This window comes from Pristis pectinata, chromosome 1 (genome assembly GCF_009764475.1).
Source record: "Pristis pectinata isolate sPriPec2 chromosome 1, sPriPec2.1.pri, whole genome shotgun sequence".
In the NCBI taxonomy this organism is placed as follows: Eukaryota; Metazoa; Chordata; class Chondrichthyes; order Rhinopristiformes; family Pristidae; genus Pristis; species Pristis pectinata.
The window spans coordinates 4190365-4202023 of record NC_067405.1 but is presented as its reverse complement, the minus strand read 5'-3'; the positions used below and the strand labels follow the sequence as shown (position 1 = coordinate 4202023).

General features: G+C 49.0%; 2 protein-coding genes across 5 annotated transcripts in view; one reads left to right on the top strand and one right to left on the bottom strand.

The window, feature by feature from the left end:
• slc4a3 (solute carrier family 4 member 3) overlaps positions 1–492 on the bottom strand; it is a 150210-nt gene extending 149718 nt beyond the window's left edge. Inside the window, exon 1 of the mRNA XM_052014166.1 lies at positions 427–492. The gene's annotated coding sequence lies outside the window, so the exon portion shown is untranslated. The remainder of the gene's footprint in view (positions 1–426) is intronic.
• The window catches only part of stk11ip (serine/threonine kinase 11 interacting protein), a 154944-nt gene that overhangs the window by 11823 nt on the left and 131462 nt on the right, over positions 1–11659 (top strand). For 2 of the 4 annotated variants that reach the window (XM_052014097.1, XM_052014093.1), the window contains exon 1: positions 10376–10551. The exons of the other annotated variants lie outside the window; for them this stretch is intronic. In XM_052014097.1, the coding sequence (XP_051870057.1) occupies positions 10474–10551 (78 nt within the window). In that variant the 5' untranslated portion in view covers positions 10376–10473. Of the gene's footprint in view, positions 1–10375; positions 10552–11659 lie in introns of those variants that run through there. 4 annotated transcript variants of the gene reach the window in all.

Sequence of the window (11659 nt, the reverse complement as noted above, 5' to 3'; positions counted from 1 at the left end):
ACACACATAGACCACACATAGATACACACACAGATACACACACACATGCACACGCACACACAGATACACATGAAAACACACATACCCCCCTACCAGCGACGGAATGATACAGCACAGACCTCGCCTGTTGGTCCCACACTCCTTATTCCTTCCCCGTAGCCCGTCAAGTATTTATTCAAGTTACTTGTGAATCTGCCGGCACCGTCCCCCCGCAGACCCTGAACGCCAGACCAGCACGACTCAAAAACATTCTGCTCTGCCCTCTGGGTGAACCATCTGTCTGTCCCTCCAAGACCCACCCTCATCAATCAGCCAAACAAAGAAAGCAGAAGGAGAGGACTGTTCAAAGGATAACCTCCCTTCAGAATCAGAAGGAGCTGTTTTCTGGTGCTGATTATTGGATTCGAGGAGTTTGCCTCCACATACCTGTCCCGTGACTGCTTCCAAGAGCCCTGTGCAAGGATTTTCCACCTCAGTGAAAAGAGGCTGGCTCTTCCACAGCTCGATTTATATTCCGTTCGGAACCAATCCACATGACATCATCATTCCCTGGCAATTAAGAACCCACAGACTCAGCCAGGCGGTGTACAACAACAACAGCTTGCATTTAAGAAGCATCGCTAGCATCCCGTGGTGTGAGGCAGGAGTGATTATCAAACAAGAGCTGACATCGAACCACGCAGAGGCGGTCATTATGGCAAGTGACCACATAAGGAGGCAGGTTTTAAGGGGAGGAGGGAGAAGTGGAGATGTTTAGTGGGAGGCTGGGGGGAGGGAAATATTCTTCTTACATCTCCGGTTGAGGCAGTTGAATGCAGTCCGGATGAAGGGTCTCGACCCAAAACGTCGACTGTCCATTTTCCTCCACAGATGCTGCCTGACTCGCTGAGTTCCTCCAGCAGATTGTTTTCTGCTCCGGATTCCAGCGTCTGCGGTATCTTTTGTCTCAGGTGGATAGAAAGGTGGGACCCTTTTGGAAAGACGTCAAAATCTAGGGAAGGGGCTGGAGGGGATTTCTGGCCCGTACAAGGGATGACGGGTGTCAGCTGTCTGGAGAAGTTGGCAGTGCTCTTACAGAACAAACGCGAAAGTTAATCGAGGCACTCGAAATGAAGATAAGTAGGGAGAAATTACTTCCAGTGTTTGGAGAATCGGGGACCAAAGGGTATTTAGGGAAAGATGTGCTGGCCCTAGAGAGACTCCAGAGGAGTTTCACAAGAATGATCCCAGGAATGAAAGGGTTAATGTATGAGGAGCGTTTGATGGCTCTGGGCCTGTACTCGATGGAGTTCAGAAGGATGAAGGGGGATCTCATTGAAACCTACTGGATACTGAAAGGCCTGGATAGAGTGGATGTGGAGAGGAAAGGGGAAAGGTTTAGGGGGAACTTCTTCACTCAGAGAGTGGTGGGAGTGTGGAATGAGCTGCCATCCGACGTGGTAAATGTGGGCTCACTCTTAAGTTTTAAGAATAAATTGGATAGATACATGGATGGGAGAGGTCTGGAGGGTTATGGATTGGGTGCAGGTCAATTGGACGAGCAGAATAAAATTTCTGCATAGACTAGAAGGGCCGAATGGCCTGTTTTCTGTGCTGTAGTGTTCTATGGTTCTATGGATGTGTCCATCAGTGGGAGAGTCCAGGATCCAAGGGCACAGCCTCAGAATAAAGGCACATCCCTTTAGAACTGAGATCAGGAGGAATTTCTTCAGCCAGAGGGTGGTGAATCTGTGGAATTTGTTGCCACAGAGGGCTGTGGAGGCCAAGTTCTTGGGTGTATTTAAGGCAGAGATTGATAGGTTCTTGATTGGTAAGGGGGTTAAGGGTTACAGGGAGAAGGCAGGAAAACGGGATTGAAAAACAAAATCGGCCATGATTGAATAGCAGAGCAGACTCGATGGGCTGAATGGCCTAATTCTACTCCTGTACCTTGTGATATGGACCGAAGGCAAAAGAAGGAGAGGGTCTTGACACTTGGACAGGTCCAAGGATAGGAAAGGTTTGGAGGGATATGGGCCAAACGCAGACAAATTGGACTGGCTTAGATGGGAATCTTGGTCGGCATGGACCAGTTGGACTGAAGGGCCTGTTTCCGTGCTGTATTGCTCTATGACTCTATGAGTGGTCTCCATTGAGAGGCATTAAGGATAACAAATCAGGAACTGCAATACTAGGGCAGATTTTAACTACAAAACAGATTAAAAAGCAGATTGCAAAAACCAAGAGACCTTGAGATATCAATTCATTCAACAAAATAAAGCATGGACAAAAGAACCCAGGAGCTTTTAAGAGATAGATCTAGGAGATAAATTTCAAGGAAATGCAAATCAGTGTTGAAATATTTGGCGCTGCAGAAACCGGGAAAGTTGATGTGGGCTTTAGTTTATGGACTGCTAATTGGCGGACTATCTTTCTCCAGACCTGAATGTGTTCAGTTCAGTTGGAGATTGCCTGGATCTCTCCCTTTCATCCGCCCAGACTCCCGGCTGCAGTTCCCCTGGGCTAGATAAGACCACCAGACCCTTCTGCAGGGGATGAGCGTCCCTCCGGCTCCCCCGCCCAGCACTGCTGCCCTGCCCCCGGTACCTACCTGTCACTGGCCGGGGAGACGGGTTGCGCCGGGGAGCGGAGCGATGCGGCCACTGCGCCGTCTCATTACGTGGGGAGGGACTACTGCCTTCCACTCATCCCGGATTACTGTAAAACCGGGAATACAGAGTACTGCCCCCCTGTGTGTTCGGGGACAGGCAGAAAGGTATTATTCAGGAATTATCTGGGAATTATTGTGTCCTGGGAATTACAGTCAATTCAGGAATTATCTGGGAATTATTGTGTCCTGGGAATTACAGTCAATTCAGGAATTATCTGGGAATTATTGTTTCCTGGGAATTACTGTAAATCCAGGAATGGTCTGGGAATAATCCACACTGGTGAAATTACAGCAATTTCGGGAATAGCCTGGGGGAAATCTATGCTGATGTGGGAATTACAGTAAATTCAGGAATTATCTGGGAATTATTGTGTCCTGGGAATTACTGTAAATCCAGGAATGGTCTGGGAATAATCCACACTGGTGAAATTACAGCAATTTCGGGAATAGCCTGGGGGAAATCTATGCTGATGTGGGAATTACAGTAAATTCAGGAATTATCTGGGAATTATTGTGTCCTGGGAATTACAGTAAATTCAGGAATTGTCTGGGAATTATTGTGTCCTGAGAATTATGGTAAATTCAGGAATGGTCTGGGAATAATCCACATTGATCTGGAAATTACAGTTAATTTGGGAATTATAAAGGAATTACAGTAAATTAAGGAATAGTCACGGGATAACTGGTCTGGAAATTGCAGTAAATTCAGGAATGATTTGGAAACTATTGTGTCCTGGGAATTACAGTTAATTCAGGAATAGTCAGGAGATAACCCACATTTATCTGGAAATTGCAGTAAATTTGGAAAGTACTGCAGAATTATTGTATCCTGAGGATTACAGTAAATTCAGGAATAATCAGAGAATAACTGATCTGAAAGTAATTTCAGGAATGATCTGGGTATAGGCTATTGTGTTCTGGGATTACAGTATATTCAGGAATATTCTGGGGAAAGGCTACTCAACCCTAGGAACTACAATAAATTCAGGAATAATCAGGGAATAACCAGCACTGATTTGGAATTTACAGTAAATTCAAGAATGGTGTGGAAGAAACTATTGTATCCTGGGAATACAGTATATTCAGGAATACTCTGGGAATAGACCATTCTGTCCTGTGATTACAATAATTTTGGGAATACTGTGGGAATAACCAACTCTGACTTGGGAATTGCATTAAATTCAGGAATACAGAGAATAAACTATGGTAAAATGGGCATTACAATAAATTCAGGAATAGCCTGGGAATAAACTACTCTATCCTGCTAATTACAGTGAAGTCAGGAATAGTTTGGAAAATTCTACTCTATCCTGACAATTACAAGACATGCAGGAATGATTCGTAGAGTCCAACAGGCCCTTCAGCCCATTCTTTCCATGCTGACCACCAAGCACTCAGATATGCTAAAATGGCCAGGGAATAAAATATTCCATCATGTAAATTCAGGAATTGTCCAAGATAAATCACTCTGAACAGGAAATTATCATGAAATCAGGAATAGTCTGGGGGAAAAAGACATCCTGCCCTCAGGAATAGCCTGGGAATTAATCATTCTGAGCTGGGAATAACATCAAATTCAGGAACATAGAACATAGAACAGTACAGCACAAGAACAGGCCCTTCGGCCCACAATGTTGAGCCGAACCAATTACATTAGTAATAAATTGCCCAACTAAATGCCCTACACAATGTCCATATCCTACGATTTCCCTCACATTCATGGGCCTATCTAAGAGCTTCTTGAATGCCCCGATCATATCTGCCTCCACCACCACCCCTGGCAGCACATTCCAGGCACCCACCACTCTCGGTGTGAAAAACTTGCCCCACACATCTCCTTTGAACTTACCCCCTCTCACCTTAAATGTATGCCCTCTGGTATTAGACATTTCAACCCTGGGGAAAAGATACCAGCTGTCTACTCTATCTGTGCCTCTCATAATCTTATAAACTTCTATCAGGTCTCCCCTCAGCCTCCACCGCTCTTGAGAAAACAACCCAAGTTTGTCCAACCTCTCCTCATAGCACATGTCCTCTAATCCAGGCAGCATCCTGGTGAACCTCTTCTGCACCATCTCCAAAGCCTCCACATTCTTCCTGTAATGGGGCGACCAGAATTGAATGCAATACTCCAGTTGCGGCCTAACCAGAGTTTTATAAAGCTGCAACATAACTTCCTGACTCTTGAACTCAATGCCTTGACTAATGAAGGCAAGCATACCATATGCCTTCTTTACTGCCCTATCAACCTGTGTAGCCACTTTCAGAGAGCTATGAACTTGGACCCCAAGATCCCTCTGTACATCAACACTGTTCAGGGTCTTGCCATTTACAGTGTACTGTCTCTTTACATTTGATCTCCCAAGGTGCAACACTTCACATTTGGCCGGGTTGAACTCCATCTGCCATTTCTCTGCCCATATCTGCAGCTGATCTATGCCCCGCTGTATCCTTTGTCAGTCTTCTACACTATCCACAACACCACCAATCTTCGTATCATCTGCAAATTTACTAACCCACCCATGTACATTTTCATCCAGGTCATTTATATACATCACAAACAGCAGAGGTCCCAGTACAGATCCCTGAGGAACACCACTAGTCACAGACCACTAGAATAAGTCCCCTTGACCACTACCCTCTGTCTTCTACGGGCAAGCCAGTTCTGAATCGAAATGGCCAATTCACCGTGGATCCCATGCATCTTAATTTTCTGGATGAGCCTCCCATGAGGGACCTTGTCAAACTAAAATCCACGTAGACAACATCCACAGCTCTACCTTCATCAATCACACTCGTCACTTCCTCAAAAAACTCAATCAAGTTAGTAAGGCACAGCTGTCCTGCACAAAGCCACAAAGTCCCTAATTATGCCATGGTTTTCCAAATGCTCACAAATCCTATCCCTAAGGATCCTCTCCAATAACTTCCCTTCCAATGATGAGAGACTCACTGATCTATAGTTACCAGGATTATCCCTGTTTCCCTTCTTGAATAATGGGACAACATTAGCTACTCGCCAGTCCTCCAGGACCTCACCTGTGGCTAGAGAGGACATGAAGATATTGGTCAAGGTCCCAGCAATCTCATCTCTTGCCTCTCTCAATAACCTGGGGTATATCCCATCCGGCCCCAGGGTCATCCACCTTAGAGACCCAAAACTACCTCCTCCTTTATCTCGAAATTCCCAAGCCTATTAGCATGCTCCACACTGATCTCCCTATCCTCCACGTTCTTCTCCTTGGTAAATACTCATGCAAAGCACTCATTAAGGACCTCTCCCACCTCCTCCGCTTCCAAGCACATGTTCCCTCCTTTATCCTTGAGTGGTCCTACCCTCTCCCAAGTTATCCTCTTGATGTATGTATAGAATACCTTGGGATTCTCTTTAATCCTACTTTCCAAAGACTTTTCCTGGCCCCTCCTGGCTTTCCTAATTCCCTTATGAGTTCCTTTCTGGCTTCTTTATAATCCTAAAGTGCTCGGTTTGATCATAGCTTCCTAAGCTTTACATACATTTCCTTTTCCTTCTTGACTTAAGTTCACCACTTCTCTTGACATCCAAGGTTCCCTGACCCTGCCATCCTAGTCCTTCCTCCTCACTGGAACATACCTGTCCTGTACTCTGTGCAGTTGGCCTCTCAACACTCTCCACATGTCAGATGTGGACTTGCCCAAAAACAGCTGTTCCTAATTAATTCTCCCTAGTTCCCGCCTAATGCTCCCGGAATTTGCCCTGTTCCAATTTAATACTCTCCCACAAGATCCATACCTATCCTTATCTACAGCTATCTTAAAACTTAAGGAGTTGTGGTCACAGTTCCCTAACTGGTCTCCCACTGAAAGATCGGTCACCTGGCCAGGCTCGTTACCAACACTAGGTCCAGTACGGCCCCTCCTCTCGTTGGACTATCGACATATTGATTTAAAAAATCCTCCCAGATGCACCTAACAAATCCTGCCCTGTCTAAACCTCTTACACTAAGGAGGTCCCTGTTTATATTAGGGAAGTCGAAATCCCTAATATAAACTGGTACAACAACCCTATTAGTTTTACACCTTTCCCTAATCTGCCTGTATATCTGCTCCTCAATGTCCCAGTGGCTATTGGGGGGTCTGTAGTATAATGCCATCAGAGTGATTGCACCTTTCTTTTTTTTGAGTTGTACCCATATACCCATTATGTCCCCTCTGAGTGCAGCTGTGATATTGTCCCTGATTAGTAATGCAACTCCCCCCACCTTCACTTTTAACTCCCTCTCTATCCTTTCTAAAACATCAAAACTCTGGAGCATTAATCACTCATTCCTGTCCCAATGCTCATTAAACAATAAACTGGGATTTGCAGTAAATTCAGGAATAGTCTGGATATAACACACTGATCTGGAAATTCCAATAAATTCAGGACTGATCTGGGAATGAATGATTCTGTCCTGGAACATTAAGTAAAAAGGGATATTGGTATTGGTATTGGTTTATTATTGTCACTTGTACTGAGGTATAGTGAAAAACTTGTCTTGCACACCGAGTGTACAGGTCAATTACACAGTACAGAGTGCATTGAGGTAGTACAGGTAAAAACAATAACAGTACAGAGTAAAGTGTCACAGCTACAGAGAAAGTGCAGTGCAATAAGGTGCAAGGTCACAACAAGGTAGATTGTGAGGTCAGAGTCCATCTCATTGTATAAGGGAACCGTTCAATAGTCTTATCACAGTGGGGTAGAAGCTGTCTTTAAGTCTGGTGGTACGTGCCCTCAGGCTCCTGTATCTTCTACCCGATGGAAGAGGAGAGAGAATGACCCAGGTGGGTGGGGTCTTTGATTATGTCTGGGAATAAACCACCCTGATCTGTGAATTACAGTAAATTCAGGAATAGTTTGAGAAAAAGATTCTATGATGGGAATAGTAATTTCCGAAGTTAAGCATTTGTCCTTGGAATAACCAGAATAATCAGTCTATCCTGGGAAATATTGCAAATCGGGAACTGCATGGGAACACCTTACTCCATCATGGGAAATATTGAAAAAGCAGGAGGGAAGTTGACCTGTGCAGTCTTTGGAACTTCTGCAAATATGGAAAGTGAGGGAATTGTCTGCTCTCTCCTGAAATGATCCGCGCTTCCCTGGGAATGACTGGAAAGGGAGGCATATTTGGCAATTATTTATTTTATATTCATTTTGGGGATCTGGGTGTGTGCGGCAAGACCAACATTTCCCATCCCTAGATGTTCTTGAGAAGATGATGTTGAGCTGCCTTCTGGAACTGTTGTTGTCCTTGGTGTTGGTAACTGGTTTATTTTCGTGACATGTACCGAGATACAGTGAAAAGCTTTTGTTTGCCGGCCGTCTACACAGATCATGCCATGTACAAGTACATCAAGGTACGAAAAAGGAAAACAGAGTGAAGAATATAGTGTTGCAGTTACAGAGAAAGTGCAGCGCAGGCAGACATAAAGCACAAGGGCCATGACGAGGTCAATTGCGAGATCAAGATTTCATCTTTTAGCGTATGAAAGGTCCGTTCAAGAGTCTGGTACCAGTGGGATAGAAGCTGTCCTTGAGCCTGGTGGTACATGCTCTCAAGCTATTGTATCTTCTGACCAATGGGAGAGGGGAGAAGAGAGAATGACCAGGGTGGGAAGCATCCTTGATTATACTGGCTGCTTTCCCGAAGCAGCGGGAAGTGTGGACAGAGTCAACGGAGGGGAGGCTGGTTTGCGTGTTGGACTGGGCTGTGTTCACAACCCTCTGCAGTTTCTTGCGGTCACGGGCAGAGCAGTTGCCGTACCAAGCCATGATACGTCGGATAGGATGCTTCCTATGGTGCATCGGTAAAAGTTGGTGAGAGTCATCGGGGACGTGCCAAATTTCCTTAGCCTTCTGGTGTGCTTTCTTGGCCACAGTGGTCACGTGGTTGGCCCTTCTCCATCAAGAGAGAAGTTCTGGTGAAATTGCTCCCACGGTGCTGTTGGGGAGGGAGTGCCAGGATTTGTACCCAGCAACAATTAAGAAATGGTGATGCACTTCCAAGTCAGGATGATGCGTGTGACTTAGAGGGGAAGCTGCAGGTGGTGGTGTTCTCCTGCACCTACTGCCCTTGTCCTTCTTGGTGTTAGAGGTTTGGGATGTTGTTGGTGGAGTAACCTCAGCAAGTAAATGGATTTTGTAGATGGTGCACACTGCAGACAGCACGTGCCAGTGGTGGAGTGAAGGAATGTTTAGGGTGGTTCATGGGGTGTCGATCAAATGGGCTCCTTTATCCTGGATAGTGTGGAGCTTCTAATGATTAGGTGAAGAGTATATCATCACACTCTTGACATGTAGACACAAGAGACTGCAGATGCTGGGAATCTGGAGCAACGCACAAAGGAGCTGGAGGAACTCGGCGGCTCTGACCCGCCAAGTTTCTCCAGCTCCTTGGTGTGTTGGTACACTCTTGACATGTGCCTTGTAAATGGTGGAAAGGCATTGGGGTAGATAGTTATTTCTCAGTTGTTGGAGATTGTGATTGCCTGGCGCTTTTGTAGCATGAACGTTACTTGTCACTTATCAGCTCATGCCTCAGTGTTGTCTTGGTCTTGCTGCGTGCAAGTATGAGCTGCTTCATTTGCTGAGGAGTTGTGAATGGAATTGAACATTGTGCAACCGTTAGCAAATGTGCCCACCTCTGACCTTATGATGGAAGGAACATCAATGATGATGTAGTTGAAGATGGTTGGACCAAGGACTTTTACCTGAGGAACTCCCACAGTGATGTCTTGGGGCTGGGATGATTGACCTCCAATAACCACAACCATCTTCCTTTCTGCAAGGCATGACTCCAGTCATTGGAGGGTATTGGTATTGGTATTGGTTTATTATTGTCACTTGTACCGAGGTACAGTGAAAAGCACTTTTCCCTTTGATGCCTGTTGACCAGATATATCAAGGCTCCTTAATGCCACACTCAGTAAAAGCTGCCACAATGTCCAGGGCAATCACTCTCACTTCACTATGGAGCTCAGCTAATTGGTCCATGTTTGAACTGAGTGGTTCAAGTAAAGCCCAAACTGGACATTGGTGAGTAGGTTATTGGCGAAGAAATGCTGCTTGATAGATTTGTGAGAATGAGGTCAAGTAAGTGCATCTTTTATCTTGGCTCACTCTCTACCTGCTGTAGACCTGGTTCTGGAAGCTAAATCCTTCAAGACCACCAGCTTGTTCTTTGATCGAGCCATTGTTGGTGAAAATCGCGCACCCCCCTCGCCCATCCGAGTAGATTCTGTCCCCCTTTGCTTTTAGTCCTCCTGCCAAGTGCTGTTCAACATGGAGGAGTCTTGGTTCATCCATTGAGGGAGGATGGAAGGAAAGGTTTCCTTGCTCTGAGGGTTGCGGGTGTTTGGGATTCTCTATCCAAAAGGGCTGTGTGATGTTTAGGATGAGCATATTCAAGACCAAGAGCAGCAGATGTTTGTCAATCAGTGAATTAGAGAATCAGGTGCGAAAATGAAGCTGAGGCAGAGGATTTTCTTGAATGATGTGGGCGGCCCGATGGGCTGAATGGCCTCCCGGCGGGAGCGGAGCAGCGCTGAGCGACGAGTCCTCCCGGCCACAGGCGGCGCTGCGGCGCCGGCTCCACCCGAGCGGGGCTGCAGCCACTCTTGTCGGGTTTTGGGAACAGAACTGCGAAGACGGTTGGTGAAGTGAGTTGTGAGGGACGTGCTGCGGGTCGGGTCCGGGTCCGGGTCCGGGTCCGGGTCGGGTCGGGTCGGGTCCGGGCAGCGCCGCCGCTCCGGCCGGTTTATATTTTGATGTTTAACGGAATGGAATAGTGTCTTTGGTGATGACGTCATGGGGTCGTGACCTCAGCTTGTTTAGGGAAGTGACGCCGGGGAATGGAAGCGGCGGCGGCGAGGGGCAGGTAACCCGGGGCAACGGGGGGGGGAGGCAGGTAACCCGGGGCAACGGGGGGGGGAGGCAGGTAACCCGGGGCAACGGGGGGAGGGGGGGTGAGGCAGGTAACCCGGGGCAACGGGGGGGCAGGGCGGGGTGGGGGCAGTCAGGTAATCTGGGGGTGGGGGTGCAGGTAACCTGGGGTAATGTGGGGGTCTAACCCGGGTCAACGGGGGGGGGCGGGGGTCCTGGGGCAACGGGGGGTGCAGGGGACATGGGGCAACGGTGGGGGGGCGGGGGACATGGGGCAACGGTGGGGGGGGCGGGGGACATGGGGCAACGGTGGGGGGGCGGGGGACATGGGGCAACGGTGGGGGGGGGCGGGGGACCTGGGGCAACGTGGTGTGGGGGTCAGGGGCAGGTATCCCAGGGCAACGGGGGGGGGGGTTGAGGCAGGTAACCCGGGGCAACGGGGGGGGGTTGAGGCAGGTAACCCGGGGCAACGGGGGGGGGTTGAGGCAGGTAACCCGGGGCAACGGGGGGGGGGTTGAGGTAGGTAACCCGGGGCAACGGGGGGGGGGTTGAGGCAGGTAACCCGGGGCAACGGGGGGGGGGGGTTGAGGCAGGTAACCCGGGGCAATGGGGGGGGGGGTTGAGGCAGGTAACCCGGGGCAACGGGGGGGGGGGTTGAGGCAGGTAACCCGGGGCAACGGGGGGGGCGGGGTGGGGTGGGGGCAGTCAGGTAATCTGGGGGTGGGGGTGCAGGTAACCTGGGGTAATGTGGGGGTCTAACCCGGGTCAACGGGGGGGGCGGGGGTCCTGGGGCAACGGTGGGGGGGGTGCAGGGGACATGGGGCAACGGTGGGGGGGCGGGGGACATGGGGCAACGGTGGGGGGGGGCGGGGGACATGGGGCAACGGTGGGGGGCGGGGGACTTGGGGCAACGGTGGGGGGGGCGGGGGACTTGGGGCAACGGTGGGGGGGGTGGGGGACATGGGGCAACGGTGGGGGGGCGGGGGACTTGGGGCAACGGGGGGTGCAGGGGACATGGGGTAACGGCGGGGGGGGGGCGGGGGACCCGGGGCAACGTGGTGTGGGGGTCAGGGGCAGGTAACCCGTGGCAACGGGGAGTGGGG